General features: G+C 45.7%; 1 protein-coding gene across 1 annotated transcript in view; it reads left to right on the top strand.

Moving 5' to 3' along the window:
- The window catches only part of LOC115468160 (cytochrome b-245 heavy chain), an 82,481-nt gene extending 68,179 nt beyond the window's left edge, over nt 1–14,302 (top strand). Inside the window, exons 12-13 of the mRNA XM_030199704.1 lie at nt 12,035–12,159; nt 13,858–14,302. Of these exons, the coding sequence (XP_030055564.1) occupies nt 12,035–12,159; nt 13,858–13,984 (252 nt within the window). The 3' untranslated portion in view covers nt 13,985–14,302. The remainder of the gene's footprint in view (nt 1–12,034; nt 12,160–13,857) is intronic.
- The last annotated feature ends 1,281 nt before the right edge of the window (nt 14,303–15,583 follow it).

The raw sequence follows: 15,583 nt of genomic DNA, 5'->3' as shown, positions 1-15,583 counted from the left end.
GACCTATGCATCTTTTGAGAAATACGTTGACTTTTGATGTATCATGCTATCTCAGGCTGCTTGGGAGTTTCCACTATTTGCAAAGAGAATGACAAAAGCCAACGTGGAAGGAAGGTTCCTAGCTAGCATATGACCAACGTTCTGTCAGGCCTATGAATTTACACCTCCACTTTCTTAAGGGGTACCACTAGTGAGAAAATTCCATATATGCTCTGGGAATAACCTGTTCCCCGATCACATGACAGTACATGATATACCTTAACTAGATAACTACTCAGGAATTAAAGGTGATGATGGGGAGGAACTGAAAGAAATCTTGGTGAACCAGGAAGACGTACTGAGCCAAACCAACAAATTAAAGAGTTAGTAAATCGCCTGGACCAGGCGGATATGCCCTAGGGTACTGAAAGAACTCAAATATGAAATTGCTAATCTGCTGTTAGTGATCTGTAACCTGTCGTTAAAATCGTCCACACTGCCTGGAGGGTGGTCAATAATGCTGATTTTTAAAGCCCGACTTCAATTTTGGACAAAATAGTGGAAACTATTATAAAAAATAAAATTACTGAGCACATAGACAAACATGGTTTAATGGGACAGAGTCAGCATAGGTTCAGCCAAAGGAAGTCATGCCTCACCAATTTGTTTCATTTTTTTGAAGGCATGAATTTATTTGTTGCATTTGTATCCCACATTTTCCCACCTATTTGCAGACTCAATGTGGCTTACAATAATACATCATGACAATCGTCAATCAAGAGTAGATAAACAATTGGTTACATAAAGAACAAGCGTAACAAAATGGATATAATCAAGTCAATAAATCAGAAAACAGATAGATTATCTAGTAAGTAGTGATGTGTTGGAGGAGTGGCCTAGTGGTTAGGGTGGTGGACTTTGGTCCTGGGGAACTGAGGAACTGAGTTTGATTCCCACTTCAGGCACAGGCAGCTCCTTGTGACTCTGAGCAAGTCACTTAACCCTCCATTGCCCCATGTAAGCCGCATTGAGCCTGCCATGAGTGGGAAAGCGCAGGGTACAAATGTAACAAAAATAAAATAGATACTATTGGAGATTCTACATGGAATGTTGCTATTCCACTAGCAACATTCCATGTAGAAGCCTGCGCGGCCACATTGGTGATCTGCAAGGGCCGACTTCTACATGGAATGTTGCTAGTGGAATAGCAACATTCCATGTAGAATCTCCAATAGTAGCAACAGCGCAGGGTACAAATGTAACAAAAATAAAATAGATACTATTGGAGATTCTACATGGAATGTTGCTACTATTGGAGATTCTACATGGAATGTTGCTATTCCACTAGCAACATTCCATGTAGAAGGCTGCGCAGGCTTCTGTTTCTGTGAGTCTGACGTCCTGTGTAGGACGTCAGACTCACAGAAGCAGAAGCCTGCGCGGCCACATTGGTGATCTGCAAGGGCCGACTTCTACATGGAATGTTGCTAGTGGAATAGCAACATTCCATGTAGAATCTCCAATAGTAGCAACAGCGCAGGGTACAAATGTAACAAAAATAAAATAGATACTATTGGAGATTCTACATGGAATGTTGCTACTATTGGAGATTCTACATGGAATGTTGCTATTCCACTAGCAACATTCCATGTAGAAGGCTGCGCAGGCTTCTGTTTCTGTGAGTCTGACGTCCTGTGTAGGACGTCAGACTCACAGAAGCAGAAGCCTGCGCGGCCACATTGGTGATCTGCAAGGGCCGACTTCTACATGGAATGTTGCTAGTGGAATAGCAACATTCCATGTAGAATCTCAAATAGTAGCAACAGTGGAGGAGTGGCCTAGTGGTTAGGGTGGTGGACTTTGAGTTCGATTCCCACTTCAGGCACAGGCAGCTCCTTGTGACTCTGGGCAAGTCACTTAACCCTCCATTGCCCCATGTAAGCCGCATTGAACCTGCTATGAGTGGGAAAGCGTGGGGTAGAAATGTAACATCAACAAAAAAAAATTATTGATTATTATGGTAAGTTTTGTTAAAAAGGTAAGTCTTTAGTGATTTTCGAAAGTTAATAAGGTCATGAATATTTTTTTAGAGCAAGCGGTAATGCATTCCACAATTGCGTGCCAATGTAAGAAAAGCAGGACGCATGAACCAGTTTGTATTTTAGACCTTTACAGCTAGGGAAGTGAAGACCCGAGAATGTGCGTGCTGATCTTTTAGCGTTCCTGGGTGGTAAATCAATAAGGTCCGACATGTATGCCGGAGCATTTCCATGAATGACTTTATGAACCAGAGTGCAAACTTTAAACACAGAACGTCCCTTAACTGGGAGCCAATGGAGCTTCTCTCTTAGGGGTTTTGCACTTTCGTATTTTGACTTTCCAAAAATGAGTTTAGGTGCGGTATTCTGGGCTGTCTGAAGTTTCTTGATGGTATGCTCTTTACAGCCAGCATACAACGCATTGCAATAATCTAGATGACTCAACACCATTGATTGAACCAGGTTGCGAAAAATGCCTGTGGATAAAGGTGAGCCAGATAATAGCGTATTTAGATTTTCATAAGGCTTTTGACAAAGTCCCTCATGAGAGACTCATGAGAAAATGAAAAAGCCATAGGATAGGAGGCAAGGTTCTGTTGTGGATCAGGAACCGGTTAATGGACAGAAAACGGAGGGTAGGGTTAATTGGCCATTTTTCTCAGTGGAGGAGGGTGAATAGTGGAGTACTGCTTAACGTATTCATAAATGATCTGGAAATTGGAACGACAAGTGAGGTGATTAAATTTGAGGATGACACAAAACTATTCAAAGTTGTAAAACACATGTGTACTGTGAAAAGTAACAGGAAGACCTTAGGAAACCGGAAGACTGGGCATCCAAATGGCAGATGAAATTTAATGTGGACAAATGCAAAGCGATGCACATTGGGAAGAATAATCTGTATCATAATTACTTGATGCTGGGGTCCGCCTTAGGACTCAGCACTCAAGAAAATGATCCAGGTGTCATTGTAGACAATATGCTGAAATCTTCTGCCCCAGTGTGTAGCGGCAATCAAAAAGCAAACAGGATGTTAGGAATTATTGGGAAAGGGGTGGAAAAATAAGACAATAAATATTATAATGCCTCTGTACTGCTCTATGGTGCCACCGCACCTTGAGTATTGCATTCAGTTCTGGTTGCCGTATCTCAAAAAAGATATAGCGGAATTAGAAAAGATTCAAAGAAGAGTGACCAAAATAGTAAAGGGGATAGAACGCCTCTCATATGAGAAAAGGCTAAAGAGGTTAGGGCTCTTCAGCTTGGAAAAGAGATGGATGAGGGGAGATATGATTGAGGTCTACAAAATCCTGAGTGGTGTAGAATGGGTAAAAGTGAATTGATTTTTTGCTCTTTCAAAAAGTACGAAGACCAGGGGACACTCAATGAAGTTACATGGTAACGAATAGGAGGAAATATTTTTTCACTCAACGAATAGTTACGCTCTGGAACTTGTTGCCGGAGGATGTGATAACAGTGGTTATCATATTTGGGTTTAAAAAAAGGATGGACAAGCTCTTGGAAGAAAAGTCCATAGTCTGTTATTGAGATGGGGAAGCTACTGCTTGCCCTCAGATTAGTAGAATGAGATCTTGCTACTATTTGGGATTCTGCCAGGTACTTGGAAACAGGATACTGGGCTAAATGGACCACTGGTCTCTGACCCACTATAGCTATTCTTAGGTTCACAACTGTAAACCTAAGATTGGGTGGCAGAGCCGGTGGTGGGAGGCGGGCCTGGTGGTTGGGAGGTGGGGATAGTGCTGGGCAGACTTATACGGTCTGTGCCCTGAAAATGACAGATACAAATCAAGGTAAGGGATACACAAAAAGTAGGACATATGAGTTTATTGTTGGGCAGACTGGATGGACCATGCAGGTCTTTTTCTGCCGTCATCTACTATGTTACTATGTAAGAGGAATCAGAATGGTATCTTATTTTCTAACTGAAAGTACTAAAAGTACTTTGGGGTCAATATCCTGAGTGGTGTGGAACGGGTGGAGGTGAATCAATTTTTCACTCGTTCAAAAAGTACAAAGACCAGGGACACTCAATGGAATTACATGGAAATACTTTTAAAAGAATTAGGAGGAAATATTTTTTCACTCAAAGAATAGTTCAGCTCTGGAACTCATTGCTGGAGGATGTGGTAATGGCGGTTAGCGTATCTGGGTTTAAAAAAGGTTTGCAAGTTCCTGGAGGAAAAGTCCATAGTCTATTATTGAGATGGACATGGGGGAAGCCACTGCTTGCCCTGGGATTGGTAGCATGGAATGGTGCTACTATTTGGGTTTCTGCCAGGTACTTGTGACCTGGATTGGCCACTGCAGGAAGCGGGATACCGGGCTAGATGGGTCATTGGTCTGACCCAGTTTGGCTATTCTTATGTTCTGCCTTCTCTCTGGGTATGATTTGCATACAGCTTAAACCGTAGTATAGAACAACACTATGAGAAGGCTCAGAACCAGGGGCGTATCTGAGGTTCGGCGGTAGAGGGGGCAGGGGCTAGAGTGAGGGGGCACATTATAGCCCCCCCCCAGTCGCCGCCCCCCCTACCGCCGTCACCTACCCCCGCCGAGGTCCACTTCCTCCTGCCGGTGCCTCTAAAAATATTACTTCAGCTGGCAGGGGACCCCAACCCCCACCAGCCCAGCCGAGGTCTTGTTTTAAGTTCTTCTTCCTCGTGCTGTTGAAAGCTGCAGCCTGCATCCCTTCCAGTTTCGGACGGAGTCTGACGTCGCGGCACGATGTCCGGCGACGGCGGGGGAGGGTTGACGGCGGTAGGGGGGGTCCAGGGCGAAATCTGCGGGGGCCCAGGCCCCTGTGGCCCCACGCAAATACACCCCTGCTCAGAACTCTTGAACCAAAATCTTCTTTCAGATGTGCCGGATAAGAGTTTTTGCCTTGCAAAATGGGAGTCTGTTCTTCACCAGCTCTCTGCAAGAGAGAAATTTGGAGGAATTCAACAACATGCTGAATAGTGATGCTGTTTATACTTTTACACTGGTGAAATCTTGATAGTGTCACAGTAGCTTGAAGGGGGTCATACAGCATAAGAATAGCCATAGCCATACTGGGTGAGACCAATGGCCCATCTAGTCCAGTATCCTGTCTTGCCTGGATAGCAAAATACAGCATAGATAGTTTCAGTTCACAGAGGAGATATGCTGCAGACTAACTCTTACAGACCCGATAGGGAGAGAAAACGGGGGGAGGGGGAACTAGTCCAGCATGCACAGAAAACAAGGCAAGCCAATAGAAAGAGTACTATTAAGACACATGTACATAAGTACATAAGTACATAAGTAGTGCCATACTGGGAAAGACCAAAGGTCCATCTAGCCCAGCATCCTGTCACCGACAGTGGCCAATCCAGGTCAAGGGCACCTGGCACGCTCCCTAAACGTAAAAACATTCCAGACAAGTTATACCTAAAAATGCGGAATTTTTCTAAGTCCATTTAATAGCGGTCTATGGACTTGTCCTTTAGGAATCTATCTAACCCCTTTTTAAACTCCGTCAAGCTAACTGCCCGTACCACGTTCTCCGGCAACGAATTCCAGAGTCTAATTACACGTTGGGTGAAGAAAAATTTTCTCCGATTCGTTTTAAATTTACCACACTGTAGCTTCAACTCATGCCCTCTAGTCCTAGTATTTTTGGATAGTGTGAACAGTCGCTTCACATCCACCCGATCCATTCCACTCATTATTTTATACACTTCTATCATATCTCCCCTCAGCCGTCTCTTCTCCAAGCTGAAAAGCCCTAGCCTTCTCAGCCTCTCTTCATAGGAAAGTCGTCCCATCCCCACTATCATTTTCGTCGCCCTTCGCTGTACCTTTTCCAATTCTACTATATCTTTTTTGAGATACGGAGACCAGTATTGAACACAATACTCCAGGTGCGGCCGCACCATGGAGCGATACAACGGCATTATAACATCCGCACACCTGGACTCCATACCCTTCCTAATAACACCCAACATTCTATTCGCTTTCCTAGCCGCAGCAGCACACTGAGCAGAAGGTTTCAGCGTATCATCGACGACGACACCCAGATCCCTTTCTTGATCCGTAACTCCTAACGTGGAACCTTGCAAGACGTAGCTATAATTCGGGTTCCTCTTACCCACATGCATCACTTTGCACTTGTCAACATTGAACTTCATCTGCCACTTGCACGCCCATTCTCCCAGTCTCGCAAGGTCCTCCTGTAATCGTTCACATTCCTCCTGCGACTTGACGACCCTGAATAATTTTGTGTCATCGGCAAATTTAATTACCTCACTAGTTATTCCCATCTCTAGGTCATTTATAAATACATTAAAAAGCAACGGACCCAGCACAGACCCCTGCGGGACCCCACTAACTACCCTCCTCCACTGAGAATACTGGCCACGCAATCCTACTCTCTGCTTCCTATCTTTCAACCAGTTCTTAATCCATAATAGTACCCTACCTCCGATTCCATGACTCTGCAATTTCTTCAGGAGTCTTTCGTGCGGCACTTTGTCAAACGCCTTCTGAAAATCCAGATATACAATATCAACCGGCTCCCCATTGTCCACATGTTTGCTTACCCCCTCAAAAAAATGCATTAGATTGGTGAGGCAAGACTTCCCTTCACTAAATCCGTGCTGACTTTGTCTCATCAGTCCATGTTTTTGTATATGCTCTGCAATTTTATTCTTAATAATAGCCTCCACCATCTTGCCCGGCACCGACGTCAGACTCACCGGTCTATAATTTCCCGGATCTCCTCTGGAACCCTTCTTAAAAATCGGAGTAACATTGGCTACCCTCCAGTCTTCCGGTATTACACTCGATTTTAGGGACAGATTGCATATTTCTAACAGTAGCTCCGCAAGTTCATTTTTTAGTTCTATTAATACTCTGGGATGAATACCATCAGGTCCCGGTGATTTACTACTCTTCAGCTTGCTGAACTGACCCATTACATCCTCCAAGGTTACAGAGAATTCGTTTAGTTTCTCCGACTCCCCCGCTTCAAATATTCTTTCCGGCACCGGTGTCCCCCCCAAATCCTCCTCGGTGAAGACCGAAGCAAAGAATTCATTTAATTTCTCCGCTACGGCTTTGTCCTCCTTGATCGCCCCTTTAACACCATTTTCGTCCAGCGGCCCAACCGACTCTTTGGCCGGTTTCCTGCTTTTAATGTATCTAAAAAAATTTTTACTATGTATTTTTGCTTCCAACGCTAATTTCTTCTCAAAGTCCTTTTTTGCCCTCCTTATCTCCGCTTTGCATTTGGCTTGGCATTCCTTATGATCTATCCTGTTACTTTCAGTTGGTTCTCTTCTCCACTTTCTGAAGGATCTGGAAGAGCCTATTACAGAGAACTACAGGATTAGAGGGATTTGTAGTTCAAGGGCACAACCTTATTTAAAGACGCAGGCAATGTAATCTGTTACAGACAATGCTTAACTTATATATATATAGAAACAACAAACAGCCTGCCTCCATGTAAATGGGAGCAGAACACCCGATGTAATGAGTATCGTATGCAAGGTGGAGTCTGAATCCTGAGTTTTCTGGTTTTTAGCCCCATTGCTATAATCATGAGGCCACTGAGCCATTAGAAGTGAAGGTATAGTAAGGTTTCAGGATTGTCCCTGCTTTCAGAACAGGGTCCTGGCTAAACCGTCTGCACTAACCACCTTCTCCCAGTTTCAGAGAGGTGCAGTGAAATGTCAACGGTTCAACCTGGTCTTAGGATTCTTCCCTCCCTCACGCCAGCTTATCCTATTTTCCAGATTCTTGTCAGACTGGCATAGTAAACTGAGGTGCTATTAAGCACCGTTCCTGCTGCTGGCATGGGAAAGGATCAGGACTGATTGTGAGTGGCAGCGTTTTCCCCTTCCCCCAACCGGCAGGACAAAAGACCGATGATATACTTGCTTCTCCTGGAGTGATTCCTCGCCTTCTTGTGCAGTTCAGATCACACAGGATGCAGGAGGAATGAGTAGAACAGGGGCGTAGCTACGTGGGGCCACGGGAGCTTGGGCCCCCATAGGTTTGGCCCTGGACCCCCCTGCCAACGACCCTCTTGACCCCCCTCCCGCCGCCAACCCTCCCCCGCCGTCTGCTACCTTTGCTGGCGGGGGACCCCCAACCCCCGCCAGCCGAGGTCCTCATCTTCCTTTGTTCTGTTTCTGAGTCTGACGTTCTGCACGTACAATGTGCAGGACGTCAGAATCAGAATGAAGGAAGAAGAGGACCTCAACTGGCGGGGGTTGGGGTCCCCCACCAGCAAAGGTAGGCGGGGGAGTGTTGTGGCAGAAGGGGGGGGGGGGTCGAGAGGGTCGTCAGCCGGGGGGGTGGTGGGTCAAAGTTGTTGTTGGTGGTGGCAGGGGGGGGGGGTTGGCGCCACAGGGGGGGAGCTAAAATGTGCCCCTCACCTCGGGCTGTGGACCTCCCTCCTGCCGGTCTGGCCACGCCCCTGGCGTAGAAACACCCAACAGAACTGGGAGAGTGGTCTGGAAAGCAGACCAGAGAAGGATGAGGAGCAGCCTTCAAGCTGGGGAATAGCTGAGGCCTCTGGGAAGAAGGAGTTTTATATTGTCGAGATCTTTGGCACTGGGAAATATGTATTGGAAGACTTGCCCCTGAGGGTTTGTGTACCATGCTCTACGGATTTATATGGGGACATCATACCAGGGGCGTAGCCAGACCTCGAGGTGGGAGGGGGCCAGAGCCCAAGGTGGGGGGGGGGCGCATTTTTGTTATCACCCCCCTCTGCCACCACTGTAACGTCGGGGGTCCCCAACCCCCACCAGCTGAAGCACCGCCACCATGAATACCTTGGCTAGTGGGGGTCCCCAACCCCTGCCAGCTGAAGACTTTGCCCAGCGCTGGTCTCTGGTGCCGCTGCATTGCCTGCCCTGCTCTCTCTTCCCCTCACGTCCGGCATCCTCCTTTTGGTGAAACTGAGCATGCTCAATTTCAGGCACCGCTGCAGACCAGCGCTGGATGAAGTCTTCAGCTGGCGGGGGTTGGGGACCCCCGCCAGCCAACCAGGGGCCCAGAGCAAATTTTTTGGGGGGGGCAGGCTCCCATGGCCCCACCTAGCTACGCCACTGCATCATACATTGGGGAGACTCTAGGGGATGAAGAAAATTGGACGGGCACTCTGGGAGATGGATTATATATTTAACAGGTGTAACAGGGTCACCCTTCCAGGACCCACCCTGCTTAGCTTCCTTCCAAGTACCACGTGGGTGGCAAGCTTTACTCTACGGTCTAGCACTCATTCAACACTCTCAGGTTCCAGCCCTCTTTGTAAATGATCATCACCCTCTGTTCTCCTCCTAACAGGTTTCATTGACAAACACACAGCAACTCCAATGCTTCTTATAATTAAGAATTTTATTTGGTTTAAGCTTTAGTCACACAATTCCTAACCTTCATTGTGCACGTGGCCCTTTAACACAGTCCAGAATACCTCTCCAAGAGGTCCTTAATGTGTGCTCAGTCTCTTAGGACACTGCTCCCACTACTTAGCCAATTATCAGTTGCAACAGCTTTGTAACATCAGAGCATTTCATCACAGACCCTGCTTGAAGTCTTCAGCAACCTGCCAGGATTATTAGCTGCATAGCATCAAGATACTTAGCCAATTATCAGCTCCAACAGCCTTATAACATCAGGGCATTTAGTACCTTCCTGGTTTTGAGAGGCTCCTCCTGGCCCTCCTTCCTTGAGACCTTTTCTCCCAGGCACCAGGCATACCCCATCAAACAGTAAACATTAGGCATCTGGCTTCCCATCAAGCCGCAAACATTAGGCATCAGGCTTCCCCATCAAGCAGCAAACATTAGGCATCTGGCTCCCCCTCCTTTCTCTCTCCACTGGGAGAAAGGAATTTATGAGGTGATCAATAATCCTCCCCACCTCTTTAGGCCCTGCCCCTTTGGTTCCAGTCAGGTCTCAGTCTAGAACTCTCCTTCTCTACCTTTTCCTCCCCCACTTCAATAGCTCCACCTGGTGGCCTCCATAGGGAAAAGCTGATCCTATGACATGAGCGCCCTCTAGCTGTCCCTTCAGGGTATAACCCAGATATTCCCTTGGAGCTCCCTCTACTGGCTCTATCATGGCATTTTCCCAGTTTCTTGTAGAAGAGCGCCCTCTGGCGGCTTCCTTGGGGTAGGGCAAACCTGTGTTTATCACTCAGGGAAGAAGGGAGGCAAAGTGATAACGCCAAGGGTGGGAGGATAGGGCATCGGAATTGAATATCCGGGTATGTGTGGCCAGCTCGGCATTTATCTGGATAAGGTCAATATTTACCCCTTAACTGGATAGATGAAACCAGACACAGATGGGACTCCAATTTACCCGGTTACCTTAATCCGGGGTTAAGTGCTGGATAATGGCACTTCTGTATAAGTGCTGACTCTGTCTCCCGACCATGCAGCCATGCAGTTAGAAGAGATATTCAGAGACACCATCCAGTTAAATTTAGCTGAATATAGATGGACAGCCCTGCAGGAGCCTCTCCTACCCAATTAAATCGCTTTGAATATAAACCCCTAACTGAGGCAATGGAAGGTCGAGTGACTCATCCAAAGACATAAGAAGCAGCAGTGGGATTTGAACCCTTGTCTCTCTGGTTCAAGCCTGCTGCTTTAATCACTAGGCTATGCCTGCTCAAGGTGAACAGGAGGAGGAGGAAGTGGGGGTGGGGGGGAGTAGGCAGGAAGGCTAGCAAGAGAAGAAAGAAGAAAAGGAGACAGAGACAGAAAGAACTGGAATAGAAAAGAGAACCAGAGAGAGAAAAGCAGAAAAGAAGCAGAGAAAGACTAGAGAGAAAGGGAGGGGGAGGGAGGGGGGGGGGGGGGGGGGAGAGCGAGAGAGAAAGAGAGAGCTGTAAAATCAAGTACAGATACTACCTGTTGGAAATGTTTATTTTTGGCCAGAGAATAGCAATAACTCATCAATGTAAAATGTCCTGGGACCCAGTTCAAAGGCTCAGGATCTGAATTTATATCCCACACAACAGTTACATATGTTGCAAACAGCTGGATTTTGGCTTTTCTGGTTCATATTTCTTTTCTATGTGGGTGAGACATACTTGCCAGCCTAAGATATTTTTGTACAGGATCCTAAATATTTTATATCAAGAAACTTAAAGAACAGACTTTAAGATTTGAGAGAACTGATCATAATTTTTATAAGAGGGGGAATACCCCTACCCTGCTGTTCCCAGCACTGCAGGTTTGCACAACACTGCTCCATGGTGCGACCACACCTTGAATATTGTGTTTAATTCTGGTTGCCACATCTCAAAAAAGATATAGTGGAATTAGAAAAGGTACAGAGAAGGGAGACAAAAATGATAAAGGAGATGGGAAGATTTTCCTATGAGGAAAGGTTGAAATGGCTAGGGCTCTTCAGCTTGGAGAAAAGATGGCTGAGGGGAGATATGATAGAGGTCTATAAAATAATGAGTGGAATTGAATGGGTAGACATGAATCGCTTGTTTACTGTTTCTAAAAATACTAGGACTAGGGGGCACACGATGAAGCTACATACTAGTAAATTTAAAACAAATTGGAGAAAGTTTTCTTCACTCAACGTGTAATTAAACTCTGGAATTCAATGCTGGAGAATGTAGTAAAAGCAGTTAGCTTAGTGGGGTTTAAAAAAAGTTTGGATGGCTTCCTAAAGGAAAAGTCCATAGACCATTATTAAAATGGACTTGGGTAAAATCCACCGCTTATTTCTAGGATAAGCAGCATAAAACGTATTGTACTTTTTTGGGATCTTGCCAGGTACTTGTGACCTGAATCGACCACTGTTGGAAACAGGATGCTGGGCTTGATGGACCTTCGGTCTGTCCCAGTATGGCAATACTTAAGTACTTAAAAATTTGGTCAGATGAATGTAAAATCACAGCTGAAGTCCCCATCTGTAGTATTGCACTTTGAAAGAACTGAGCAGAGGTGCAGATGGAGGGTTTCATCCTCTGGGTTTCTGTTTCCACTCTTTCTCTACAGGCCACTCACTTTACAGTGCATCACGACCAAGAGAAGGACGTGATCACCGGCCTGAAACAGAAGACCTTGTACGGCAGACCAAACTGGGAGAATGAATTCAAAAACATTGCCAGTGCACACCCGAGGTAAAGCAGCTCTCTTTGGAGGTCTTTTTATTCTTATTTTGTGTACGACAGAGACAAAGAATGCTTCTATTGCTCGTCTGTAGCTGTGTTAAGATGGTCTGGGGTCAATGGGGTTTACTAAACTGCTGCAAATTCCCATTTCCCTGATTGGAAATGAGTAGATGTTACCTGCAGCTCATTTAAGATTTTTCTTATGTTGGGACAAATGATGTATCATATCAGTAACGTTGCATTGAAGTTACCTCTAGCACAGTAGAAGATACAGTTTTCATGCATGTTAAAAGCCAAATTTTGATTAATTTAATTTAATTCCAGCACTTATATCCCGCATAAGCTTCAGGTTCAAAGTGGGCCGCAACAGTTAAACATAAGCAAAACTATCGTACAGCAGGCGGACCCAGGCCCATCCCCCCCTACCTGTTACACTACTACTACTACTTAGCATTTCTATAGCGCTACTAGGGTTACGCAGCGCTGTACAAGTTAAAACATGGGGAAGGACAGTCCCTGCTCAAGAGAGCTTACAATCTAAAGGTAGCAAACTATGTAGTCAGTGTAGGTATCATGAATGGGGAAGGTGGTTAGGCGCCAAAAGCAAGGGAGAAGAGATGGGTTTTGAGTAGGGACTTAAAGATGGGCAGGGAGGGCGCATGGCGTATGGGCTCGGGGAGTCTGTTCCAGGCATAGGGTGATGCGAGGCAGAAGGGACGGAGTCTGGAGTTAGCGGTGGTGGAGAAGGGTACAGATAGGAGTGATTTGTCCTGAGAGCGGTAAATGGGAGCCCTCCAAAACCAACCCGAAACCCACTGTACCCACATGTAGGTGCCCCCCTTTACCCTTTAAGGGCTATGGTAGTGTTGTACAGTTGTGGGTAGTGGGTTTGGGGGGTTTTGGGGGGGGGGGCTCAGCACACAAGGTAAGGGAGCTATGCACTTGGGAGCAATTTCTGAAGTCCACTGCAGTGCCCCCTAGGGTGCCCGGTTGGTGTCCTGGCACATGAGGGGGACCAGTGCACTATGAATGCTGGCTCCTCCCACGACCAAATGGCTTGGATTTGGCCGGGTTTGAGATGGCCGCCATTAGTTTCCATTATCGGCAAAAACCAATAGCGGCGATCTCTAAGACCGGCCCAAATGTTGAGATTTGGCCGGCTCCGACCGTATTATCGAAACGCAAGATGGCCGGCCATCTTTTTTCGATAATGCGGTTGAGTATGCCGCTTTACGGGGCCGGCGTTAGAGATGACCGGCCCCGTTCGATTATGCCCCTTCAGGTGGTAATGGTCTAGGCATGTCAAATTCCACTCGACGTGCTTAGCTGGCATGCGTCATAAAATAAAAATATATTTTTCAGATGTGCATAGCGGACACGCGCCAAAATTGAAATTACCGCAAAGGCCATGTGGTAACCGGGCGGTAACTCTAATTTGGCATGTGTTGGGCGCGCATAGGCACCTATGCGGCTTTGTAAAAGGAACCCCAGAGCGCACAATCGTGTCAAGGAACATTTTGCCTCAAGGACAGGACAGCAGTGAATGCCAGACCCATATTCAGTCCCATGCTTTGACTGAAATGGAAATTCACATCACTGCCGTTAGACCTTAGCAATGTATTGGTGGATTCTCTTCATGTTTTTCTTTCTGTGCATGTATCTATACAAAGGCATTCGTATAAATGGAATTCTTTTTTTGAATTAAAGCTCCAGGGTTGGCGTTTTCCTGTGTGGACCAGAGAGCCTCGCTGAAACACTCAGCAAACAGAGCATCGGTAACTCTTCCGCTGACCCGAGGGGCGTACATTTCATTTTTAACAAAGAGAACTTCTAACTCCGGTAGCAGACGGAGTGCTCAGTTCAGCGACAAAAGAACTGGTTGAGGCCTTCATCCATTTACGTGTAAACTGTGTTAAATTGTGTTGGCTCCCAAGAATTAATGGGAGATGCTTTTTAGTCTAGCTTCCCTGAACTTCTGCCTCTGTTTTTAATAATTATCTTGTATAGACACAGAAAACTAGATATGGGGGATTCTAATCCTGGTTTGACCTTGCATCATTGTTGGGTTCATTTTCAAAACAGAAAAAAAAGTCTAAAATGTGGCATAAAGAAGCATTTGGATGTTTTTCTCACAAAAACATCAAAATCAGTATTTTCGAAACTTATTTTTAGACGTTTTTCTTTGAAGTCTTTCAGAAGTGCGTCCAAATCTCAAGGGGGCATTATCAGGGGCATGTTTAGGGTGGGAATTGGGCTTTCCTGAGACTTAGTTTTTCAGCCATAATGGAAGAAAACAAAAATGTCCAGGACTAAAACTAAGACGTTTTGAGCTAGGCCTGTTTTTATAACGAATAAGGCACAAAAGGGTGCCCTAAATAACCAGATTCCCCCAGTGGTCACTAACCCTCTCCCACCCCCAGAAAATGTGATTGTAAATATTACTTGCCAGCCTCAGATGTTATACTCAGGTCCCTGGAGTAGTCTAGTGTTGGGTGCAGTGCACTGCAGACAGGTGGACCCCGCCTCCTACCTCCCCCTACCTATTACACTTGTGGAGGAAACTGTGAGCCCTCCAAAACTCACCAGAAACCTACTGTACCCACATATAGGTGCCCCCTTCACCCGTAAGGGCTATTGTAGTGTGGTGTACAGTTGGGGGTAGTGGGTTTTGGTGGGCTCAGCAGACAAAGTAAGGGAGCAATGGTGAGATGTGTACCTGGGAGCATTTTATGAAGTCCACCGCAGTGCCCCCCTAGGGTGCCCTACTGCTGTCCTGGGATGTCAGGGGGACCAGTCTACTAAAAATGCTGGCTCCTCCTACATCCCAATGGCTTGATTTTGTGGGTTTTGCACTTGGACTTTTTTTTTTTAATGGACCTAAAAAATAAAACATCCAAATCACAAAACCTTCTATTTTCGAAAATAAAAGATAGACTTTTTTTTTTTTAATGACCTTCTTTGCTATTCAGATTTTGGACATTTTTTCCAAAACGTTCAGTCGGACTTAGATGTCATATCGAAAATGTCCCTCTGTGTGACCTTGAACAAGGTCTTTTATTTACTGGTATAGATTTAAGTAGGGCTTCTGATTTTTTTATTTTGTTATTTTTAAGAAGTCTTTATTGAATAAAACACAACAAAAGTGATAGCCTACAACCACGAAATAGCTTATCAGAATACAAATAGCTGATATGGGAACAGGAACTCAATAGTCCTAAAAACAGCACGAAAATATTCTCACAGAAGAAATACCAAAACCTAACATATACTTCTAAAATTTTAGAGTATTATATACATACAGTTCCTCCCCACGTCTCTCCGTTGCCCCTCCCAACCCCCCCCCCCCCACCCCAGCAACCAACTGCATCCCACCCTCACACAGAACAAAAATAGTTCGAATACAGCTTCTGATTTTTAACACTTTTTTAAAATG

This window comes from Microcaecilia unicolor, chromosome 4, assembly GCF_901765095.1.
Source record: "Microcaecilia unicolor chromosome 4, aMicUni1.1, whole genome shotgun sequence".
In the NCBI taxonomy this organism is placed as follows: Eukaryota; Metazoa; Chordata; class Amphibia; order Gymnophiona; family Siphonopidae; genus Microcaecilia; species Microcaecilia unicolor.
Note: the sequence above shows the minus strand (reverse complement) of the source record. Positions and strands in the feature narration are given on the sequence as shown.